A 23143-nucleotide genomic window follows, 5' to 3' on the forward strand; every position below is an offset into this window, starting at 1 on the left:
TGACAGGACCGGAGGCGGCACATATGCGCAGCTAAAAATTTTATATTGATTTATAAAAATGCAGAAATATACTATAACACCACTGCTTAAAGCGAATTATCTTTATTCTCATTTTGCATTAAAATATACAACAAAAACAACTTATTGTGTATCGACTTAGAGAGTATAGACCTTCAGTAATGTTCTCAAAAGATCTTTCTGGAATGCATTTAAGAAAGACCAGAAATCAGACTCCAGGTCTGCCAAGCTGCTGGTATGCACTGATTGGCAAATAGTGACTAATGACTGCATGAGGATAAATAATTTCTCAGACATTTTACATGCTAAAAATAATGGTTTAATTAGATAAGAAAATTAGTTAATGGTGGTAACTTACCCTGTAAACTGGGATCACTTTTATTCCCCCAAGTATATTTCTCCAGAAGTCTTGCATAATCTGGGGAAATATTTTGTGGGCTTGGCTTTAGTATCAGCAACAAAAATATTGAATTAATTTCACAATTTAAGAGAACACTACATTGGTGCCCACTCTTTAATCTATTGTCCAGCATTTTTGCCATACTCTGGTAAGTTTGAAGGGCAGTGACATAATCACCTATAAAGAAACTATTATTTTCTGTAAATTCTAAAAAAATACATATATTACCCATTGAAACTAGATGCTCTCCTAACTTTTCAAGACAGTATAACTGGCTTTCAGGTCTCCCATTTGACAAGTCAACTGCATTATCCAAATGCACTCGAACAAACTCATTTCGGCCAATTTTTTGCAAAAAATCTGTTAACTCAAGGTTCAAACTTAAAGGCAATACACTATCTTCTGTAAATCTTGAAGAAGCATGTCCATAACAAGCAAAACTGGCCTATATACATAGAGTTCAAATTATTTAAACAAAACCGTCAATTTCTACCTGCAAATACTCAGTAGGGACGCTCGGACAGTCAATATAAACCTCATCTTCTTCAGCTTTTAAAAACTGCCTCGCGGCCTTCACGAGGTAAGAGGTTTCATTAACGTTATTGCCCAGCATTCCCTCGCATCGAGCAGCGGCTATCCAACTTATAGCAGCATAATGAAGCAAATCTTGGGACTGGCATTGATGACCCAAGTCGGCAAAGGCCTTCGCAGCTTCGGTTTCGTTAGGTTTGCGTAGGAAACGTCTAGAATAGAGAGAATTATGAGCTGGGTTTTGAAGGGTTAATATCGGAGTTTTTGGGTACTTCTTTAGCTTCCCCGATATGGTTCTGTACTGGTCTAATATGGAATAGCCTGAAGTCTCACTGCTTGCCATTGTGATTTAGTTTTAAGAACGAAAATTCAGAATGCGGCATCAATGGAAAAATTTGTTATTAAATTCAAATTTGAAAATTAACAAGAAATCAATAATTATCAGCTGTTCTAGTGACAGCGATTTGTTTATGATTGAAACTCTCTGTGACATCATCGACTGGCTGACGATTTCCATTGGTTAAAAGCTGAACTGACCAGAAAGTTGATTGAACCAAATGTAAATTGTCAATGTCAATGTCAAATATTGTACTGTTTATTATTTTCTAATTTTTATTTTAATAATCAAAACTTTTCAATTATCCATTAAAAAATGGTACAAAACTCTACACCATGAACGAATTATATCTCGAGTTGCTCGAAAATCTGTTTGATCCTAATTTTGGCAAAACCACATTTTCGGTATTTATTGCGATTTTATACATGGAACTCTTGTACATTTTAGCGATGACTTTATACGTTTTAACGAGATATAATGATCAATAGTTGAAGGGTTTTTAAGATAAATATATTATGGAGTACCTGATACAACCTTCCGCTTTGAGAAAACCTTTAGTGTTGTCTTATAAGGGAGATAAAGCTACCACAGTCATACCTGAAGATATCTTGCAACTTTGCGAGAAACAGGACTTGTTAGTTATAGATTTCCTTTATAAAAGTTATAGGAAACAGGTTGGTACTGGTAAGAAATCACTCTATTTGTGATTATTTGTTATTACACTAGCAAGTATTTTATGACATGGACAACTATTTTTGGAGAATATGCAGGTCAAGCAGACAAATCTCTTTGGCCTCACAAAAGCACTTGCTTACACATCTCATAATATTTTGATCAATAAATGAAATTTTTATCATAGCAAAATAGGATTGTCTATCTATATATCACACATAAACCTGTGAATTTTGTATTTAAGATGAATGGTTATCATTCCCCATTTCAGTTGCAAGGCGTAATTTTAAATGTTGAACCAGATTTCAACCCACAACTGCAAGTAAGTGCTTTCCTAAGAGTGCTTTGTAAGGCCACACAGGAGCATTTTAATGTTATTGTCGTATGTCCAGATAATTCAGTTGTCAAATGGCACCACTATTTCAGTCAGTCTGAAATCTTCAAAGTTTGTGTGTTAACTGAAAAAAGTATGTACCCATTGTGCCTTTGTGTTGATGTTTATTTATTATGGTTTTAAATTATTTAGCTATTCAACAACACACCAACAGAGATAATGGAGCAGTATTGTTATTGACTTTCTCCAATTTAAAACTTGTTCAATCTTTAACAGATTTAAATTTTTTCTCCATAATTGTTGATAATTGTGATGAAGTAGTGAAGAAGAAGGCTTTAAGAAAATTACAAGGAAGTTTCAATGTTGGGGTAACTTATCAGAATTTCTATGTAAATTTTTAATATGAAATGTTACTTGCATATTGTCACAATTTAATTACAGACAGAACCAAACCAAAAACTCCAGTGGTCAATCCTAAACTGGTCTAATCCAGGCTGTGTAGGTAAAATTGCGGATTTCTACCAGTAAGGTTCTTATACTAAATTCCAAACACCAGAAAAGAACTGCCTTTGCAGGATAGATAACGACAATTTCGCCCAATTTAGGGACAACTACAAGGAATGGTGGTTCCGGCTCACTTGGAGCTTTTGCAACTCTTTTATTAAACCTTCTTTAGAGGAAAAAGGAAACCTTAGTATCACTTTAAGGGAGTGGGCCAAAAATCATAATTTAAACCACTTTTTGTTAAATGAAGAAAAAAGGAAAAGAAGGAAGAGGAAGCAGGTTGGGTTGTGTAAAGACACAAAAAGTGAAAAATTACCAAATGGGACTATAAGAGTTTACAATAATACCACAAAGAAAAAGGGTACTGCGATTAAAAAAGCGAAAAAAATTGAAGGTTTGAAACCTTCAGATATTGAGAGTAGCTCTGCTAATTCTAGTGGCATCATAATATGTAAACCTGAAAACATTCCAGCTGAAACCATTGGTCAGGGAAACAGATCCAGTGAAGAACAAATACTTATTTCATTAATCAGTGCCAAGACATTCACAGCAAAGATGCAGGTAGATAAAGAAATAGAAGATGATGAATCTGATATTTTCCTAAAAAATGTAGCTGCTCCCAATTCATCTCAAAACCTCTTGCGATTAACCCAAACCTCTAATCAGTTTATAAACCAGATTTTGGGCAATGATAAATGTAAAACAAGTTCGGAATTTGACGAGCTAAATATTTTCGGTAGCCAAGAAGAACCAAACGAAAGCGACAATTTTTTGAAGGGAATTTGCAGCCTAAATGAGAAGGACCAGGCGAACTTGGAAAACAACAATTATGCGTCTACTTCAACTTCCGATGTTGACACTTTAATTGCTAAAGTTATGGAGTTGGTGAAAGGTGATAATGTTGGAGCTAAGTAGGTAATAATTAAGCAGAGTTCTTTTTAATGAATAACTATTTTATACAGATTTTTTTTATTGCACTTATTGAATTTTAATTGACAAGCAAAGGTTTTGCTTTAAAATTGTTTTTATATATTGCATTTTATGATATTTACTTGTAATTATTAATATATTGTGCATTTTATATTGAACAGAAATTATTGTTGGTTTTTGTATTGGAAAACTCACAAGCTCTATGGAATAAAACGTCGCAACAAGAACGTTCAATTAAAACAAAATCGCCCGACTATCACGAATTAAAATCATTTCGTATTAATATGCTATTAACTCTAACATCAAACTATAGTTTTCAGGGGAATTGTGTGAGGCGGACGGTTAAAACATAACAAGGGATAATTTACTAAACAAATATATGATTTATTACCAAACCTATATTTACAAATTTGCAGCTTCCACCTAGGATATCAAACTACGTAGAAATTAAAGTAATTAACAATCTCTCTCTATTACTACTTAGTTTATCACAGATTTATGTGGTAAAAGAATAGTGCTTTTAACTGAAGAAGTGGTAAAAGAATAGTGTTAACAAAAAAACTTCTTGCATGATTTTAAACCGAAATAAAGAAGTAACTAGTTGAGTTATGACTTGAACTGCGTAACGGCCATAACAGACCCACAACACACGTGAGGAACACAATTTTCCTCTAATTTATAAGGACACTTTCAGTTGGCGTTCGTAGTAGTTAGTTCCACGTCAAAAAGCAAAAGTATTACTAAGCTGTTTAAGCTAAAGATCATCCCCCTCTTAAGAACAAAACCGAACCAGTCAAACAAACAAAAATAAATAACAATCATAACTCCTCTTTTACCACTGCTTTCTTCGACGAATTTCCCAAATAATCTCTTGCAAGATGCACATTAAGTTTTTTTAAATAACTCTCGATGAGGGAGTGCTCATCCGGGGAATGACTGAAGAGAAAGTGGAGTTGCCTGAGTTGTTTTAGGTTGTGCAGGACCACTTGTCGGTGGCGGTTATTCGATTTCCGCCAATCTTTCAAAGATTTTTCGATTAGGTATAGAGTTTCGTTGCGGAGAGTGGCTAGACAATCCGACTTTTGTTTTTCGACCTAAATATCAAAATTGTGGAACGTAGTCTATAGAAAAATGACGTCAAAACAATGCGTATTTAAGTTTAAAAATATGTCAATGTCACGCAATTTTGACGTCACCATCAGAAGCTGCGTACGAGGTTTACTCTACGCCCATTTCATGTTATGCATACCTGAGTATGTAAACACACCGAGTACATTATATGCAATTTCGTAGGCATGTCTACGTTAGCTAAAATAAATCCTAGTAAATTTGGAACATTGATGGGAATATTTGAGGGAAAAGCTCTGCTTTCTTCTTTCCTTAAAAAGTAACAGATCTTAGAGGAGTTTGATGCACCATTTCATGGAAATTTACTTATCAGCAGGCAAAAACAAAATGGTAGGAAACTCGTCCATGGTGTACTCCCACGGAAGGATATTTACCTCCCCATCAATTCTAGCAAACTGGAGGTTCTGCACAAAATCCAACTTTCGCGCTACAGTCAAAAATGCATAAGAGATTCCATTGCAGTGGGAACATTGCTTTGAGTAATACATTACTAACACAGCCTAAAAAATTACCTTTAATATTTAGACGAGTGCTTTAAATATATCACCTTTTTGGGGCACAATACATTCTCAAGGAAATTCTCACTGTTCAGTTCCTTTATGACTATTAGGGCGGTTTTATTAAAGTTACTTTTCATGAAAGTATATTTAAGGCTATTTGTGGAGGGCACATTTAAAGCTGATTGTTTAGATCTGGCTAGAGTGCCATTAGAGAAGCTGTGTATGAACCTTCGAAGATTCTTGCTGGTTATTGGTTCTTGCATTATGTAGTGGCTTTCCATCTAAATTGGGGACTTCCGAGAGAAGTAAGCAATTTTTGGAGAAAGTTTACCTTCTCATTTAAAATCACCACGGCACTCATATCCCTCCTCTTGGATAAGTCCACTCCCAATCTTTCGGCAAAGATGCCATACACTAGACTATCCATGGCAACAAACGTGAGACTGTGGTTAGCACTCAAACAATTAATAGTGGAAAAATCCAAATTCTCATCATCCACATAATCGTTCAAGATGAAACCCGCCGGTTTTAATTTCTCTGCCGCTTCGAACATCCTGCATCGCTCCTTCTCTTTTACTTTCCTAAGGTTTTGCATTGATCTGTAGTCTAAAGAAAAAATAAATAAAATTTTAAGTTTTAATACATTCTAACTTACCTTGGCGCAACATTGAAGTGGGGTAAAACTCTTCGTTTTTCTCAACTCTAGCAGTCAGAAGCCTGCCCTCAATATGCGGTTGTGATCTTAGGCATTTTCCAATTTTGAGTTTTTGAATAGAAGTGCAAACGCTTAATGAATCGCAATCAAATTCAGTTTCCCGATTTAAGATTTTGCGGGTGTGATTTAGGAAAGAAGTGGTGGTAGTTATTGAGACTTTTTTAATTCTAGGATTACTGGATTTAGCTACGCATGACCTCGTTAAATGTTTATGTCCCAATGCATTACCTGCAGAATATTATTTTTTGAATTCTATATTGTTCTATAGTGTAAGTTTCTTACGCATTCTCTTGGATTTCATATCAAAGCTGAGCCCCCAATTATCACAGTTTTTGTACTCTTGAGCCAACTCTTGCAACTACAAATATTCCTTCTCAATTTATTGCCCTTCAGCTTAATTTACATGTAACGTTTTGTCGTCATTAATCTTGCATGATTACGCCAGATTTGTCAGGCAGTTTTCTAAGAACATGCAAGACTGAATACGAAACCTTACATGTAGCTTGTAAGCCAGCCCTTAGACCCAAATTATTTAAGTGCTTTTCACCTTTGTAGAGGCACATATTATCATGTTACTTAACAGAAAGATTAAGCTCCTGCCAAGCTTAACAGTATATTCATAATATGGTACTTAAAGTGGTAATCAACATACCATGATATAATAATCATAACTTGAATGCAAGGGATTTCTTGGAGTGAACAAAATTAAAGCTGGTCCTGCCTGCAAATGCTCTGAAAGCAGGAGGCTTTTTGTGCCTGAAGGGGCTGCCCATGAAGAGGGTGATTCACTTGTTTTTATGATCCAATGAAGGATTGTGTCCACCTTCCAACCTCCTGGTTCAATATCCAAAACCTTGCAAAAACGTGAATTTTTAATATAGAAATTTGAATTTTAATTAATTAGACTCACCCTTACTTGGTTCCATAAATATAAAGAAATTTTGTTTTGAGTATGTTTGACAGGCTTAATATGAAAAGAAATCCTACCCATGTAGTCTGCTTCTAAATATTTTAAGGCTACAGTATAAAATACAGAATATTCAGTATTTTTTGGAGAAGAATTCAGTTCAGCAACCACAAATGCCTGTAATTAAAACAAGACAATTGGGTTGCATATTGTTGCTTCATGCATTACTTATACCTCTTCAAAATTCAAAATACTTTCATTCATTTTTTTAACTGGCTGAATCAGTTTATTTAGGAAACTGATCATATGGGGGGCTCTGATAGGCCCATTGTATTGAATGCCATTGCCAAAAGTTGGATAGGCAATTAATACTGGCCATCTATAATGACACGTAAAATGACCAGTTCAATTAAACTTTTATGCAATGAATGCTTTCTTACCTATAAACTTTACTATATTGATTTCTGCACTCACTACCAGGCTGCCAACAATTTACAGCAGTAAAAACTATAAATTCCTTCATATACTTAGCAGCAGCCAGAAATTCTTTTCTGGCAGCCTGGCTTTCTGCATCCCATGGAGCATAAAACATTACAAAAGATATATCAGAAAATTTTGAATATTCTATAGCAGATATTATTTGGCCTCTATGAAAATCTTTAACTACATTATTTTGAGAAAAAAATGGATATGCTGCTGGAGGTTTGGTAACTTTACAGGGGGTCCTGTAATATTTAGCATCTCATTGAACAGCAGTTCAAGGTAGATTAGTGGCAAAACTTACTCGCTTGTGAATGCTGAATAAGCCATTAAAATCAAGCAAAATAGCACCAGCTCCCTAATTAAGTTCAAAACCCTCAACATGACTTCAGTAAAAGGATCTTTTAAAGTGTGGTTCTCATTGCTATCAACTCTTTCCTGGAGTTGTTCATTCTTATCGCCAGATTGGAGACGATTCGCTCTTGTAAGTCCGGCCTTTTCTAGGCACTTGTGTAACAGATGCATACCCGGTCTTAGTCATCAGATTCGTGGGGGTGATTTACATTTTTTCTTTAAAAACTAGACGTCGTAAGGGGTCGCGAAATTGGGGTTTTTGTTGAAATTTTGCGTTTTTGTAATGAAAATTTCGAGTTAACCTAAAAAGCTGATAATGAAAATATACACGTCATTTAAAGAGATGTCTGATACTAGCCAATCAGAATACAGGGGATGATACCCGAATTACATCGATGCCGGATTGGAATAGAAGACCGATTCGTTTCTGTGACCGGACTTTTTACTAAAAAAAAATTTCTTATCTAATCTTAGGAAAAAAACCCTAAAATAAGTGTAATTTCAAAGAATTCTGGTAAAAAATTGTTTTTACGATCGTTGTTTTGCTATAGAAGTTAAAAATACTTCTAATGCAACTACGCAGTTTTTGTAAAAATTAGGAGATTTGGCAAATGCGTAAATGGATAATTAGTTATCCATTTGTAGGCAACCAGATATACCCGAAACGTTTTAAAGGCCGTTTTATTGAAGACAATGTTTGCCACTGTTTAAAGTTAAATATTTTATCAGTTATCTTTATTATTATTATGATAATTGCAGCACTAGTCGGTGGCTGCCGATTAAAATTGGTACAGTCCACTAAAATCTTAATTGAGAATCAAAGACTGGAGCTGTTACGACGAAATAAACAAAGGAAAATATCTTTAATCCTTGGTTAAGGCTAACTTCGAATGTAATAATTGACCTAAGGAAAGTCCCGTTTGTTATTATAGATAGCGCCGCCTAGCGCCGAAGAGATCAAACGTGATAAGAGGCAAGAAACGTATCACCACTACAGAAAAGTGTTATTTCTAATATGTGTTTTATGTCTCTAATCATCAAGTTAATCAAATGCCGTGGAAATGGAAATGGCAGTGCCTTATTTTTCGCATAGTGACGCCTGATGACGTGCCGTAAAAATGAATGAACTGTAGTGATTTCGCGTTCGTAAACAATCGAAAAACAATAACGTCTAGAGTTTAAACAATAAAGAAGGCTGTGAAAACATAGGAATCGCGATTAAATGTCCCGTGTGCATGTTTGTTTTGTTTTTCGTTTGTTTTAAACATCATGTTCAATGTACCGCCAAAGTTTTACCAGTTGTGTAGATTGTGCTTATCGGGCGATAACGACGACAGGAGCCCCACGTTATCAGTTTTCGATAAGGAGAAGGACTTCCCCAGGAAAATTCTGTACTGCCTGTCGATTTCGGTAAGAAGATGAATCATGCTGCGTGTGTGATAAGTCACGATTCCGTTTTTAGTTCTTATCTTAACCTAAAACGCAGGAGACCGCGAGGAGCGAGGGGAATGGGAAATAAAAGCGTAACAAACGCGATATCCGTTTTCTGTCTTTTGTTTTTGAATCAGTTCAACGGGTTATCCGAGCTGCAAGGCAGACGACTATTTTTAGCTGATTTTAATGACATAAATAATTCGGTTTTTTGTTTTAAAACATCTGCCTCGCGTGGGCCCACTCGGATGCATTGTAATCCGTGATTACAGCCGCCCAGATAAAAACGTTAATCGTTCTCTTGGCTCGCACCTGACATAAATCAACTGAGATACTGGAAATAGAAAGTTTGGCAAGATACATTACGAGATAAGATGGTTCTAAAATGATAACACGGCCGTTCTTTGTGTTGTGTGGCAGCAGCGAGTTCTGCCTGCCTGCCTTCCGCTCACCTCTCGCCTGATTCTCGCTCCTTGCCGCTTTGGATTGGAATTAAAATTATTATTCCCAGGACCGGTTTTGTTATCAGTTTTGTTATAATAATAATAATAACGAAATGCCACTGCCACGGTTAAGTTGCGGAGCGGTTTTCTTTAATTCGACTGTTGCTAAATAATAAAAATGCCAGTTTACCTACACCTATCTAGTTTAATTTGCTGGGACGGTTATTTTCGCTGGTAATTGACCTGGCTTTGTAATAGTTACCTGTGCGTTTGGTAATTCGAAGCTCGTCAATACAGCTTTAATTAATTAATCAGGCATTTGCAAATCATGTTTATTACGGGGGTACTAGGGGATTTTATTCTTGAAACGGTTTATTCAATTGAGTGGAAACAGAGGGGGGCACCCTGATTTTTCGCATTCGGCAGATCGTTTAGGTGGGCCTGATTGCCTCATTGAGAACCTGAATAGTTGCACACGTTTTGACACCAAAAGCTGCAAAATCAAATAGTTCTGAAATTTAATAAAATTAAATTCCTTTCGAATGTCCCAAAATGACGGTACAGGGTGTTCGATTTGCAATCCACATTCATCAGTCATTTATCTATTATATACGTAGTGTCAATATCATGAATTACAAACAATATTGGAGGTGTTAATGTCTTTTTTTTGCGTTTTAACAAATTAATATGATCAACAGCAAATCCTAAACCAAAGTTCTGTTGATGTTGACATTTACTAGTAGCCCTTGGCAACCATCTTGAATTCGTCATTTGTTGTTGACGACTAACTTAACCTCACTTTATTGTTTATTGTCAAAATTTTAAATTTGTATCTTCAGATTTTATATTACTAAATAGTTATTGCCACTAAAGGTAAAACTAGCTACTTGGTAAGTGCATAAAGTTCTTCCAATATCGTAGGCCATGATGAGCTTAAATTGAGGTGAAAAGTCTTCTAAGCCGGAAGGCTTAAAGCTCACTCAAGATTCGAAGTAATTCCTTTATAGATTACATTTTTTGAAACGTTTATCAAGCTGTGCAGCATTTCCTATATCAACCCTATCCCCAAGATGACCACCTCATTAGTTCCAATACGTCTTCGGCGGTGTATACAGCATGTGGAATTAAATGATATAAAAATGCGCCAACAACATAAGTAGATGCCCCCTGCGTCACCATTTTAATCTCGGCAGTAAGCTCTCATACATAATTGAAATGGTAGATTTTGCACTCCGGCCAAAAATGCCATAATAACCGACGGTTCGCATTTAAAATCAGAATATTTGAATTGCTTATTGATAAGTGTTAAATTAGCAAAACATCGCTTGTACGGGGTAACACGGTGGATGCACCTTCCCATATCACCCGGTATACATACATAATACACATACAACACTTTCCTTCGTTCCGTCTTCACCAGCATTAACACTGCATCACAGTTTATTTAAACTCTTGAGGTGGAAGACAAAATAGGTTGGCAATCCCCATGTTCTTAAGCATAAGCAAACATTACGCCGAGTTAAGTAGAGTAGGTAGGTCTCAAAGCGGGGAAGGAATAATCCACTAAAAATAAACGTAAATTGATTGCATATTCTGTAGGACTGGATTTTATCTCGTTTACTTATCATTAGAAACGTTACGTATGTTTATTTTTAACTCCTTTAGTTCCTGATCTTTGACCATCAGATCTCGCAGAGACCAAACCGAGTTAGTTCGGTGCAAAACGGAGATTTTGCGGTTGAAGGATTTTTTTGATGTTATTAGTAAAACAGTTTTGTTTTGAATGAATCGAGGTTTCTTTGAGCGCGGAAAAAATGTTACCTATAGACTAAAGCGAGCAATCATCGGCAACGATTTCCATTCTTAATACTGATAGTCAAAGGCAGTCAGTCTGAATCTTAACGAGGCGGCTCCCATTTTTGAATTACTCTTGTAAGTATAATCAATCGTTTTACATGAAAATTATGTGACTCATTGTGCTGTCAGCAGGTTTAGATCATAGATCACTACATTATTCCGTTTGATTTAGTGACAGGAATTATATTATCGTCTCTACTTACTTATAGAAGTAAGGACCACCGGGCTTGCGCTCATAAGCGTCTGCTAAACCCATTGAAGGCAGCCGCAGGTTCCCACTCACAGTCTTCAAATCATTATATTCAAAACCGATTTTCATCCCATTAGAGATTTGGTTCCCACGCACCAGATTCTGCAAACTTGCAATCACTTTACTTAACATTAGGTAATACAGACACTCAAATTAAATCAGGCAACGCATTAGTATAATGATATTGGCAAATGCGTTTTTAAATATCGCTTTTCCTTTCCATGCATCGGCGGTATGTTTGATTTCTCCTGTTTGATTTGATTTAGAGGACAAATACCGGAGACTTCCCTTTATGGTCAGAAGGAAGTCAAAGATTGAAAACTGAGCTTTAGTGCGTGTTTTATTGTAAATCGAGTACACAAATAATGGTGTGTTTTTTTTTTCAGGCGAATCATGAAGATCTCCTTCCAAAAATCATCTGTCTACGATGCTCCGAGCAGCTAGAGTCGTTCACGAAATTTAAGGAAACAGCTACCAAATCCGAAGAAGTATTAAATAATTTTATATTATATACCAAGCAGCTGCAAGGGAACGAAGAGGCAAGTGGTTCTGCTCAAGTAAACAGTCAAATACCATTAGGCCCCCGTATGGGGTTGTACGACACTCGCGTGACAAATGGATAATTTTGGTTCATTCGTTGTTTTCGCCATCGAAGGAAAGCTACCACAATCGCTACGAAAAACATCAATATAGCCACTAGCAAAACAACCACGAAAATCGCCTTCATGGTTTGGAAATGATGCTCTATCACATGAGACAATCTAAATATTTTCTCCCTCTGAAAGTTAAATTAGGTTCACCCTTGACAGAAAGGCGAAGGCAATTACCTTAAACGTGCAGGTTTCTTCAGTCAACTCATAGATCATCATAGAGGTCTCGTTGACTGGGTTAATGCAAATCGGTCCGTCTTTGTCGACTTTTATTTCCGGTTTCAAATCCTGCGATATCTTGTACAAGTCGCAATCGCAATAGAGATCGTTGCCTTTGAGGTTCAAGAGTTTCAAGGAGCTCCAGTTGGTCAGGTTATAATGTAGATCGACGAGCGAGTTGTTGTGTATATAAAGCTAGATTTATGGCGTTGAGAATATTACAGCAATTTCGTGTAAGGGATGTCAAGGTTCGTGTATTTCGAGAGGGAGCTCATTAAATTAGAGTAAGAAGAAAAGTTGAAATCTAGGATAAACGTAAACTACTCCGAGGGCAATCACCCCCATCTGGCATTTAATTTTAATGTTTTTCCTCCTCTAGACTTGCACAGAAGTCCGTTGAAAATTCCGTGTTTTACTAATATGGACTTGAATTAAGGAACTGCCTTCGAAAATACGTACATTATGACTCCCTAGATACCTTACCTTTTCCAAAGATTGGTTAACAGCAAATGAATCTCGGTCAATGGTAGTCAAAAGAGGATTGTCTGACAAGTACAGAATTGATAAGCTTTGCAGCGGTTTAAACGAATTGGCGTTTATGTTCTCTAGTCTTGGTAAATTCGTAAGGGACAGTATCCTTATGCCTTGGACGCCTGAGGAATAGTGCGGCCAATTAAAAGCTTATTGCGCAAAAAAGTTACTACCCAAAAACGACTCGTCCGTTATCTCAAATATCAAATTGTAATCCAAATACAGGATCTCAAGGGACCCGTTCAATAGACTTAAGGTCTCCGGAATAAAGTCTATCTTGTTCCTGGATAAATCCAAAATCCTCAATTTTTGTAGATTGCGTATGGCGTTTCCCACTAACTCTGTGAGTTCGTTATTCCCCAAGTTTAGCACCTGCAACTGCAACCTTCAGTAAAATAGCACCAGGGGCGCGACGTTTTACCTCTAGTTCTGCGAGACTGGACAGAGCATATTGCGTGGACTGATCAAGCACTTTAAAGTCATTTCCCTCCAGGTTTAGCTGCTTCAATTGTGCCACATGTTCGAAGAGATTGTGAGGTAAACTGTGAATTTGGTTGTATGCCAAGTTTAGGTCTTCCAAGGCCAAGGGCTCATACACGCTCTGATTGTACGGACCTTTGAAGGTTTCAGGAGGAAGCTCTTCGGCTGAGAGCGAACGGTTGATTGCAGGTTTGATTAAATCTTGATAAATTTCACTCACTAGTCAGTCGGTTATAGCTCAGATCCAGGAAGAGAAGATTTTTCACGGGCTCAAAAGCCCCAGTGGCAATAGTTTCGATACCGCAGTGAGACAAGATTATTTTTTGGGCTAAATCGCTGTCGGGTAGTTGTTCTAAGTGGGTCATGTTGTTGTAGCTGCAGGATTCTTGTTCAAGCCTTTAAATAATTTAGTAAATTTGCTTTTACCTGAAGCTGGCAATTAAGGAAGTGGTGTGGTTTGGCCAATTGGCTATAGTGTGTTTGAACTCCCTGTTTTGGCATTCTAAGTAAAACACTTCTGTTTGAGTGCAATGGCATGTGGTGCAAAGATTGGCGGAGTTGGTAAACGTTTCTTCTGCTCGAGCTGTTAAGAGGGAGGCTGATAAAACCTGGAAAAGTGGAGGGTTGTTAATGTTTTGTAAAATTCCTTGAAGCCAGTTTAGCGGGTAAATCGTGCTGTTTTCAAAATGACATCATTTACGGCCAGTAGTTTCACCAGATGAAACAAGCCGATGATGAGTCTACATTAGTCGTTAATTTCGACAGAAGTTAATCTCGCGATAAACTTATCAGGATATCGGTTTTTCTGCACTTAAAAAGGATTTACACGACTACACCTGATGGGCAGCAGAAGTGCATCTTATCTTTGAACAATCAATAGAAAAATTGCCTTTCACCGGAAGTTTCGCTGGCATCGACAACGCCGCGCTGCGAGCGCGTCATTGCTTTTAATACAGCTGCTTAAGTGGTTGCCTATTTTTTGCAATACGATATCTATTACGCAGCGGTGCCACATGGTCTCGTATTTTTGTGCAGTTATAGGTGTTGGTAGATTCGGCTTAGCCAAAATTACATTAAGAAATTTATTATTTATTTTGATGGTCGTTTCTACCTCACTCACTATCTTCTTATGATTCATATGAATGAAGTAAATTCGGAAAATACATTTATCGACGAGTTCATCATCGTTCAAGCATCGTTTCTTGGGAGTGAAATACTCCCAAAGTTTCACCTTAAAACACAAAAATTTTGCATTTAAAAGCTGAGTTTTTGCATCATCAACTGACACACCTTAATTCGCTCTCAATGCTTCGGCTCTTCATTCTCTCTATGCACTATAAAATCGAATCCAATGCAGGTAGCTACTTACAGCTAAAATTCTAAAGAGCTCCATAGCCTTTGCTTCAATTTTTCGGTATAAGTTTACAACATAATAATAACTTAACTGTCGCTGTGTAACATTGAAAGCTGCACCTGAGTAACTGACTAACTTTTTACTTTACTGCTCCTATCGCGAGGATTTAATAACTTATCAATGCGATATTACAGCGAGCAAACACCACATTTTTACTTATAGATAAATGTCGACACTTGACGATAGTGAACGATCGCAAATCAAACAAGCCATATAATTGTGTTAATCCTGCACAAAACGTATGAATCAATCTGCATCGGATCGTTCATTCTACAGAAATTTGCAGGCACAGGCTTGATGTCTGCAATTAATCTTACTGTCCCACTTTGCAGGACAACATGCGAATTTCCGAGGATCTTCTGGCCGCTATATCATCTTCAATGCTCGACCACTCTGTGTTAAAGGCCAAGCAGTCGCTCATTTCCTTGGAGTCGAAACCTGAGCCATCAGATCAGCCCGACCAAGTATTACCCACGACTTCAATGGAGACTGGGAACTCCTCCCCTCCAGAACCCATTCGGCACCCATCAGTATTACAAACGGGTCCATTGTGCCTGCAAAAGGCACCTCCCAAATGCAACCTAGAAGAATTGTCTAATATTTGCAGCAACATTATCCAGAAGCAAGAACCTTTAGAGCTACGCACCGAATCCCCAGAACCGTTGAATTTGCACAGCGAAACGAGGGTAGAAGTACCTGATGAACATCCCTTACCGTTGCAAGTCATAGTGTCCGAACCACCCCCTAAGTTGAGCGAGGAGATTGCTGGTAGACCTGCAATGATGCCAGTAAGATTTTATTATCTCACCTTCTTCGAGGCCAAATTATTGATGGCCTCACCTGCCAGCACTCCACCGATTTATTCCACGGCATGGTTTGACGGTAAATTTTTCCAGGGCATGTTGGGGCATGATTTTGCCTATGCGTCCATCGAGGAAGATCAGCCTGAACCTGCGGACTTGTCCACTAACAAAAAACAGGAAATTTCGGAGGATGAAAATATGGATGCCCGATCGGAGTCCAGTTCTAGCACTGACCCGGATCGATTAGAGGTCGATATGTCACAGGTGAGACGTGCATGATTTCGAAAGACGCTTACGTGTAGGCTCGCGTTCTTGGCGTTTGGTGTGTGAAAACGCAATTTTGTTTCGAATTCAGGCTACCGAAGACATGAATTCGAGCTCCACTGCAAGTGCCTCGCCTCCGCCTTCAGACCGAATGGTCGACTGGCCCAATCTCTACCATAGTACTAATGGGTTCAACTCCGCCATGCCCGCCTTATCAGGTGCGTTTCTGCAACGTTAAAATCACAGAGGGAGATATTGGAAGTTTTGCAGGAGAAGCCTCCCAGCTTCTGCGCAAACTGATCACCTGCAGGAAGCTGGGAATGACCATCACCCCGAGTTCTCCCAAGGTACTGAACTATGCTTTGTACCAAGGAAAACCGCCTCCCAATAGTCCTAACAACTCCGCGTTTACCGAGAAGGAAAGGAGTTCCGGGAGGAGGAAACAGAGCTACCCGACTAAAGCCAACAATATCGAGGAGGTTTGTGCCGAGTCGAAAGCAATTTTTTAGGTGTAATCTTCGTTGCTTTAGATGGATTCGTCCGAGGACCACGGCGCGGAGCAGGGAAGGAATCTACAAACTGAGGAGGGAAGCGACAGCCTTCCCGACTTCACAGGCAGCGCCCCTTGGATCACAATCAGCGGCAAACAGTTTAAAGTTTCGGTAATACTCTTCGATTTATTTATTTTGAATTTTCCACGGCATCGATTTGCCCAGCAGAACCCATCGCAACAGGCCGCCATTTCGAAACGGGTAGATATTTGTTGTACAAACTGCCGCACGCAGACCACAACGATCTGGAGACGAAACGTGCGCGGAGAAATGGTCTGCAACGCTTGCGGACTCTATTTTAAGTTGCACGGCATAGATAGGCCCTTGACAATGCGTAGGGACACCATACACACCCGGCGAAGACGCCCCAAAGGGCAGGAAGGGCGAGGGGCGAGAGGAAGCAGCGCTGAAGGAAAGAAGAAATTAGGTAAGGTTTTGGTTGTGTTCGGTTCATTAGATTTGGTCGTTAATCCCGCCTGTTTGTTTCAGATTACGAAGCTTTCCATAAAGGTGAGTTAAAATTTTATCGGAGCACGAAACGGTCTTTGAACGTTTCCTTTAGATTCGATAAATTCTCGTATCTTCCCCGAAGCGAGGGCGATGGAATTGAGGCAGGGGGCCAACGTGTCGAACTTGGCCACCGAGAAGGAGGACACAGACAGCATGTTGTCCGCTTTGCGGCGCCAATTGCAGCCCCATTTGGTGATGGCCCTTCGACAGGGAACGGCGAATCATGGAGGATTGTTTCCGCAAATTCCGCCGGTAAGTTACGAAAACGGGGCGATTTTTTCGAGGACAGTTTACGAGTTCACTTTCGGAGCGTGAGAATATAATACGTGAGAGTCGAGCTGAAATATTTCTCGAATTTCATCCAAAAACTTCCAAAGAAAAATTCCTTACCGCCCGTTGGTGCGAATCTCGATGGAGGCGGACCAGCAATTATTATGTCGACATTATGTACCTGTACAGGGTCATTCACGTTATATAATGTGGTCAAAAAACGGGGCTTTCAGAAAGTTACATTTTTGAGCTATATGAGGGGTCTATTATGGTTACTTTTTAAAATTATTTTCATATTATACAGGGTGTCCCCAAAACCTCTAAAAGTATTCAAGTTGTGTTTTTTTACTGGAACTCCCTGTATATTGTTGCATTTTTTCATTTTCCAATAAGTCTAAGGTATTCTAAGGTTTCTTAAAACAGGCACTTAGTCTGAGCGTCGAATTAAAAAATGCAATAATATACAGAAAATTCCATGAAAGAAACATAATTTAACGCTTGTAAGGCTTTTGGGACGCCGTGTACAATACGAAAATAATTTTGAAAAATAACTATAGTAATCCCCGATGCAGCCGGAAAGTAATACTTTTTGGAGGCCTCGTACATTGGCTACAACATTCCGGGCCGTATAATGTGAATAACCCCGTATATCTATTCTTTCTAAAGCTTTCTATCGCATTCGTAACTTTGATTTGAGTTTATTTAACCACTCTTTAAGCTTCGTCTTACAAAGACGAAATATCCATGTAAACAAACCAAACACGTGATCCCTAGGTTGGTCGACGCTGATTGGTCGGTCGTGTCGTGCGAACCACCGATATTCCACAAGTGAGAGGGCATTTTACAGGGTTGAACTTGTTTTATTTTGAATATAGTGTTTGTTGCAAATATCACAAGGTGGACAACAATTTAGTGGATAATTCTACTTAGGTGAGGTAAACTTTAGATTTAGTAGCCGTTGAGAAACATAGTTTATTAGAAAAGCTTGTTTAAAAACATTTTTCGGTGCTATAGTGGCCTGACTACGGTCCTGTTCGATGCTCTCGTCTTGAGCGGATCACGTGAATGTGACATGCATTTGTTTACCCGGATATTTTATCTGCGTAAAGCGGACCGCAGTTATGATTGCAAGGGGGTTTTTACAAGGTTTCTATGATATTGCCCACTAGGGAATGCCTCATCCCACCTTCTTGCCGACTAACAAAGACTCCCCAGGGGGGTCCGCACACGAGGTCGAATCTGATGAGGAAAGTATAGCAGATCTGCCTCTGAATTTGGTGGCCACACAGCTGGCCGAAACGGAATCCCATTAATTTTCTCCCGCTAAATCCCTCTGCAACGGAACTAAAGTATGTATTGAAAATTCGAATAAGCAAAGAAAAAGACCGTTTTTCGAACGATCAACTAAAAAGCGGTAATTGTGATTCTGCAAAAGAACCTTCCAAGGATTTCGCAAAAGAAAATCCCCTAAAGTATAGGTTGTAGAGTACGTAAACAGTGCAATTACTTGGTACCCAGTGATAGTTGTTAAAACCTTTTTTTCTTCGTCTCCAGTTTGAAATTGATTGTAATTATAAGGATCCACAGTGAAAATACTCCTCTGCGCTCTCTAGATATTTTGAGAAAGGGATGTTGTTGTACTTATGAAAAAAAAACAGAGAAAAGAATACTCAATATTTTTTAACACTGTTGTTGATTAGGACGTAAATATTGTTCTACGGGTTTCGTGATGCTTTGGTCCTATGGATAAAAATCTATTATTCTCAAATGTGATATTCCCGAGCAAACAAGAAAAGAAAACACGTTTTTGTACCAATATAGTTGTTCCCAAATAGTAGATAAACATAGCCAAACTCTTTGTTCATGCCAGTAGTATGTTTAATTGTAGTCGTATCGAAGTTTGTTTCATATTTCTTTCTTCCCCTCCGGTCAGGCGAATGTGTTTTTCTAATCAGACCGCGAAGGCTTTCACGGCCTTTCAAAGTATACACTAAAATGACTGCCGAGCTTTGAAGCCGCGGCCCAAGGGAGCTTCTTTCGGACGATCGTTCCCGCCTGCGGTGGACGTTACCAAAGACGATGGAACGCCGATGTTATCCTCAGCGGTTTCGTTAGAAACCGTGACAAACATCGACTGCCTAAACATTGAAACGATTAAACCAAATCGTTCGACTCTCCGAGACACCCTGTATACGTTTAGTACGTATACAGTATACAGACGGTGTACGAGAATCCATCGTTAAATGGTAAAGCTAACGTGGTAAAGCGAAAAGAGGAGGTCGGAAGGGGGTCCGAAGTTCTGTAGCACAACAGATGACTTTGCCCATCCCCTTTGATGGTGTGCGACGCGAGTGGGGCTACGTGCGACTTCAAAAACCCGAAAGTCATTTTAGGATGTGTTTTTATGATACTGAAGCAGCTCTTTTGAAAGCGAAAATACACACCACTTTCGGATGATACTCTGTGTATGATATTTTTTTACTTCTATTTATTTAAATTATTCTATTTATGCTCTCTTGTATTAATGTACCGTGCGGCTCTAAATTGCCCTCCTCCCCTGTTAACTTTTTGACAAAAAACTCTTTTGATGTTTGTTCATTTTTTTTAAGTTGCTTACGTCACCGGTCGTACAAAACGGACGATTTAAAAAAAAAAAATTTTTAATTAAAATCTGGGCCAAGCGACACCTCAAAAATTGAAGGTCTTTCAAAGCTACACTCAAACTTCGTGGAAAATGCAATACAAACTCGGTTGAATAGTACGCAAACAATGCAAAAACTGGTTTGTTTTCAATTTGATGCTCGCAAACACTCTTGGTTATTTTTATTCATCTTTTTTTCAACCAAAGACCGTGAGCACAAAATAGAAAATAAGCCCGTTTCCTGTCGACGAACAAGTTCTTTCGTTGTTTGGGTGCTATTTAACTGAGCTTGTGTTGCATTTTCTACGGAGTTTCAATGCAGTTTTGAAAGACTTTTTGAAAAAATCGGCCATTTTGTGCGACCGGTGACGTAAGCAACTTTAAAAAAATAATAATTCGTTAGGAACTTGGCGGGGAAGGTGGGGCAATTCAGAGCCGCAGGGTATTGTTGGTTTGGAAGTGTGCTCTCACAGATCATGCTATTTCGAGTCTCGTGGGTGGCATTCACAATCAGCAGAACCTTTGGCAATTTTTTACCAGTGCGTGTGATTTTTTTTAACCGTAATTTGCTGTAAATACAATTTTTTGCAATAATATTTGTATACCAGTAATTAACATTAATATGTTTAGGTTTTTTTTATCGATTTTTTACTTAGGGTTTTAGCGGCGAGTTTTAACGCTTTTATACGATGTTTTAGGTGTTTTTGTAAGCGACTCTTGCCCCAGCCAGTGTTTAATTTTCGTCTTTTAAATTTAAGGCCCTGATTGGATTTTACGTTCACGTATTTTTGATTCGGAAAAGTAATATTCGTTTACCCAGTATTGTGAGGGCAAAAAATAATTAACGTTAGCGTACCCAGTAGTATTAACCAGTGAGTGATATTCCTTATTTTTATTTTAACGTAAAAAGCAAATCTAACTTAATTTTTTCGACTACTTAACTTATTAGCCACGGCGGCCTATTCATAGCGGATGGGAACGATTTGCGGGTCCTTTTATCCCGACGTTTCAAGGCCCTTTAAAAAGTATCAGTATTTTATACAATTTTTTTATTGTAATTGAATAGGGTTAATCTAAAAACCATTTTTGCCTTAGTAAATACGTAAGTTTACATTTTGTTGGCAGCTGTGCTCCTTAAAGCCGAAGTTTCCGTCTCTCAAAGTTTTGGTCTGAACTCTGTTAAAATGTTTCGAGTAAGGGAAGTACCGAGAGGCTTTTTGTATTTATATGAACATGTTTCACGCTTGTTACGTTATGGAATTTTGTTTGTTTTAAAATAACGCAAAACGCCCTGTGAGTGTGTTTGTTGCGTTATCAGAGTATTTCCTCGTTAATTAGGATACTCTGAAATCATATGGAAAAGCTTTTGTGATACACATAAAAACAGATTCCTCCATAATCAAATCCCTTAAGTTTGCACTCTATCGTAAGTTTATTAGGTCTATTTTATCTTGAATCTCCTGTTTTTTTTTTATACCTGCTATGTTAAGCGTTCAAATTGTCTTTGTTGTATTAGATCTTCAGCTAATTTTTTACAAATAAAACATGGCTGCAAACAAACATTTAGGCTTGAATTTATTACTCCAATCGAAAAGGTAATCTCGTATATAACTCAACAATAACTACAGGATAAAAAGGAAAGTATTCACAATTACAGTAATTGTTACTATTGGAGCTTGCTTTGTTTCTTGGTTTAGTGGTATTTGTAGTTCTTGTGGCGAGCTATAAATGAAGATCGAAATTATGTGTTTCCAGGGCAATTAAATGTGTTTAGCACTTACAAACTTTCCCATAGTTGAGGAAGTAGAACACTCCCATGGAGCCGAAGACGACATGCAGAAATGGGGCGATGCCTGCGCGTTTTGGTAAGACGTACTTGTGTTGCCACCTCCAGAACGCTAAAAATATATAATCCACATTAAGTCCATATGAGTAAATTGTAAGGTAGCACTGTTACTTTCCATGTTTTACGTCAATTTTACAGCCATATAATACTGGCATTGAATATAACCAGTTACAGAATCTTGGCCTAAATTTGACCACATTGACACATAAAAAATAACTGAACCCATTCTGAATTCTAACATGTAGTGAATTCAATGATATCGGTGCACAAACAGGAAATGTCTTACCTCTGCTGAAAGCACCAGCTATGGCTTGGGGGCTCTTGTTCCGCCGAGCCAACCACGACCCCACTTCTCTCAACTTGACTTGTCCAAATGGAGTGTCAGCTGAAAATTCCCATTAATTCAATTATTAACTGAATGATTAAGCCTATTGTGATATTGCTCTGTTCAATGCAAAAACAGCAATATATATATATATGTATATCGGTTTGGTAGGTGAAAAGGGGCCAGTTCCAGACAGAAGTAACTACAATACAAATTCATATGATTCAATACAAAAGTAGAGGAAAGGAGCATAGCGCTGTTGAATACATTTCATGGGTTTGTGTTTTTTTAACACAGTTTTCGACTGACCTTTGGGTTGTCTGGTGTTAAATAATAACCAAATTTTCTTTTTCAAGTTAAGAGTTTTTTAGGTTAGCATTAACGCTCTAAAAACCCCTACCAAGAATTTTATTCCAGAACAAAATAGAGGAAAGGCTTTATTTACAAAACTAAATAATTTTAATTTTTTTTAATATTATGTAAGGAGGTCCATAGCGTTTACGTTCCAACTTATGCTTACGTTTGCCATAAAAGCGAGCAGGATCATAAGGTCCATGGATTTTTGGTTCATATTCCGCGGGGTATTGACCGAATCCCACCATTTTCGCCCCCTGTCCGTCGTTTCCTATTTAAAAGGAAAATTACGAAACGACTCCGAACTATCCAAAACTCCTTTTTTCGCTGACATTGACAGCTAGCGAAGAGATTTCGACTCAAGTCAATTGTTTTTAACGTCAATGCGAAACAGGGCCGTATTCACATATTTTGCAGCTACTCTGAAAATCATTCCCCATGCAGCTAATGATTTTTTCCTTATTTTGCAGGAGTAACACAAATATTTAATTTCA

At 38.0% G+C, this 23143-nt stretch overlaps 6 protein-coding genes across 11 annotated transcripts; 2 read left to right on the forward strand and 4 right to left on the reverse strand.

The window, feature by feature from the left end:
* Positions 1 to 86: 86 nt before the first annotated feature.
* On the reverse strand, positions 87 to 1426 carry Hap40 (Huntingtin-associated protein 40 kDa). The gene is made up of 5 exons (XM_066284082.1): positions 1222 to 1426; positions 912 to 1161; positions 647 to 863; positions 377 to 595; positions 87 to 323 (listed from the first exon to the last, which is right to left on the reverse strand). The coding sequence occupies exons 1-5, from the start codon at positions 1290 to 1292 to the stop codon at positions 157 to 159; spliced, it is 924 nt and encodes a 307-aa protein (XP_066140179.1). The 5' UTR covers positions 1293 to 1426; the 3' UTR covers positions 87 to 156.
* Positions 1427 to 1547: 121 nt separating this feature from the next.
* Positions 1548 to 3890, forward strand: LOC136340207 (uncharacterized). 2 transcript variants are annotated; one of them, XM_066284079.1, is made up of 5 exons: positions 1548 to 1960; positions 2230 to 2425; positions 2485 to 2681; positions 2734 to 2816; positions 2868 to 3890. In XM_066284079.1, the coding sequence occupies exons 1-5, from the start codon at positions 1802 to 1804 to the stop codon at positions 3709 to 3711; spliced, it is 1479 nt and encodes a 492-aa protein (XP_066140176.1). In that variant the 5' UTR covers positions 1548 to 1801; the 3' UTR covers positions 3712 to 3890. The 2 variants fall into 2 exon arrangements, with proteins under 2 accessions (XP_066140176.1, XP_066140177.1); XM_066284080.1 differs by having other exon boundaries at positions 2485 to 2660.
* Positions 3891 to 4089: 199 nt separating this feature from the next.
* LOC136340204 (thioredoxin domain-containing protein 11) lies at positions 4090 to 8792 on the reverse strand. Its single transcript, XM_066284071.1, has 12 exons — positions 7761 to 8792; positions 7417 to 7701; positions 7211 to 7355; positions 6980 to 7153; positions 6722 to 6922; positions 6352 to 6427; positions 6010 to 6297; positions 5686 to 5960; positions 5402 to 5635; positions 5161 to 5354; positions 4976 to 5105; positions 4090 to 4820 (listed from the first exon to the last, which is right to left on the reverse strand). The coding sequence occupies exons 1-12, from the start codon at positions 7979 to 7981 to the stop codon at positions 4545 to 4547; spliced, it is 2499 nt and encodes an 832-aa protein (XP_066140168.1). The 5' UTR covers positions 7982 to 8792; the 3' UTR covers positions 4090 to 4544.
* Positions 8793 to 8827: 35 nt separating this feature from the next.
* LOC136340206 (uncharacterized) lies at positions 8828 to 21684 on the forward strand. Of its 5 annotated transcripts, XM_066284074.1 has the most exons (12): positions 11765 to 11926; positions 12058 to 12122; positions 12178 to 12330; positions 15418 to 15873; positions 15982 to 16152; positions 16244 to 16370; positions 16423 to 16631; positions 16683 to 16814; positions 16872 to 17130; positions 17193 to 17213; positions 17266 to 17465; positions 18653 to 21684. In XM_066284074.1, exons 4-12 carry the CDS (start codon positions 15424 to 15426, stop codon positions 18794 to 18796), a joined length of 1713 nt encoding a protein of 570 aa, XP_066140171.1. In that variant the 5' UTR covers positions 11765 to 11926; positions 12058 to 12122; positions 12178 to 12330; positions 15418 to 15423; the 3' UTR covers positions 18797 to 21684. The 5 variants fall into 5 exon arrangements, with proteins under 5 accessions (XP_066140170.1, XP_066140172.1, XP_066140175.1 ...); XM_066284073.1 differs by lacking the exons at positions 11765 to 11926; positions 12058 to 12122 and adding an exon at positions 8828 to 9220; XM_066284075.1 differs by lacking the exons at positions 11765 to 11926; positions 12058 to 12122 and adding an exon at positions 10456 to 10574.
* On the reverse strand, positions 12114 to 15198 carry LOC136340208 (leucine-rich repeat-containing protein 70-like). The gene is made up of 8 exons (XM_066284081.1): positions 15041 to 15198; positions 14098 to 14279; positions 13892 to 14046; positions 13613 to 13836; positions 13365 to 13563; positions 13144 to 13313; positions 12619 to 12855; positions 12114 to 12569 (listed from the first exon to the last, which is right to left on the reverse strand). Exons 1-8 carry the CDS (start codon positions 15062 to 15064, stop codon positions 12357 to 12359), a joined length of 1404 nt encoding a protein of 467 aa, XP_066140178.1. The 5' UTR covers positions 15065 to 15198; the 3' UTR covers positions 12114 to 12356.
* LOC136340210 (putative ATP synthase subunit f, mitochondrial) lies at positions 21683 to 22997 on the reverse strand. The gene is made up of 4 exons (XM_066284083.1): positions 22816 to 22997; positions 22257 to 22355; positions 21906 to 22022; positions 21683 to 21846 (listed from the first exon to the last, which is right to left on the reverse strand). The coding sequence occupies exons 1-4, from the start codon at positions 22895 to 22897 to the stop codon at positions 21818 to 21820; spliced, it is 327 nt and encodes a 108-aa protein (XP_066140180.1). The 5' UTR covers positions 22898 to 22997; the 3' UTR covers positions 21683 to 21817.
* Between the last annotated feature and the right edge of the window lie 146 nt (positions 22998 to 23143).

This window comes from Euwallacea fornicatus, chromosome 7, assembly GCF_040115645.1.
Source record: "Euwallacea fornicatus isolate EFF26 chromosome 7, ASM4011564v1, whole genome shotgun sequence".
Taxonomy (NCBI): Eukaryota; Metazoa; Arthropoda; class Insecta; order Coleoptera; family Curculionidae; genus Euwallacea; species Euwallacea fornicatus.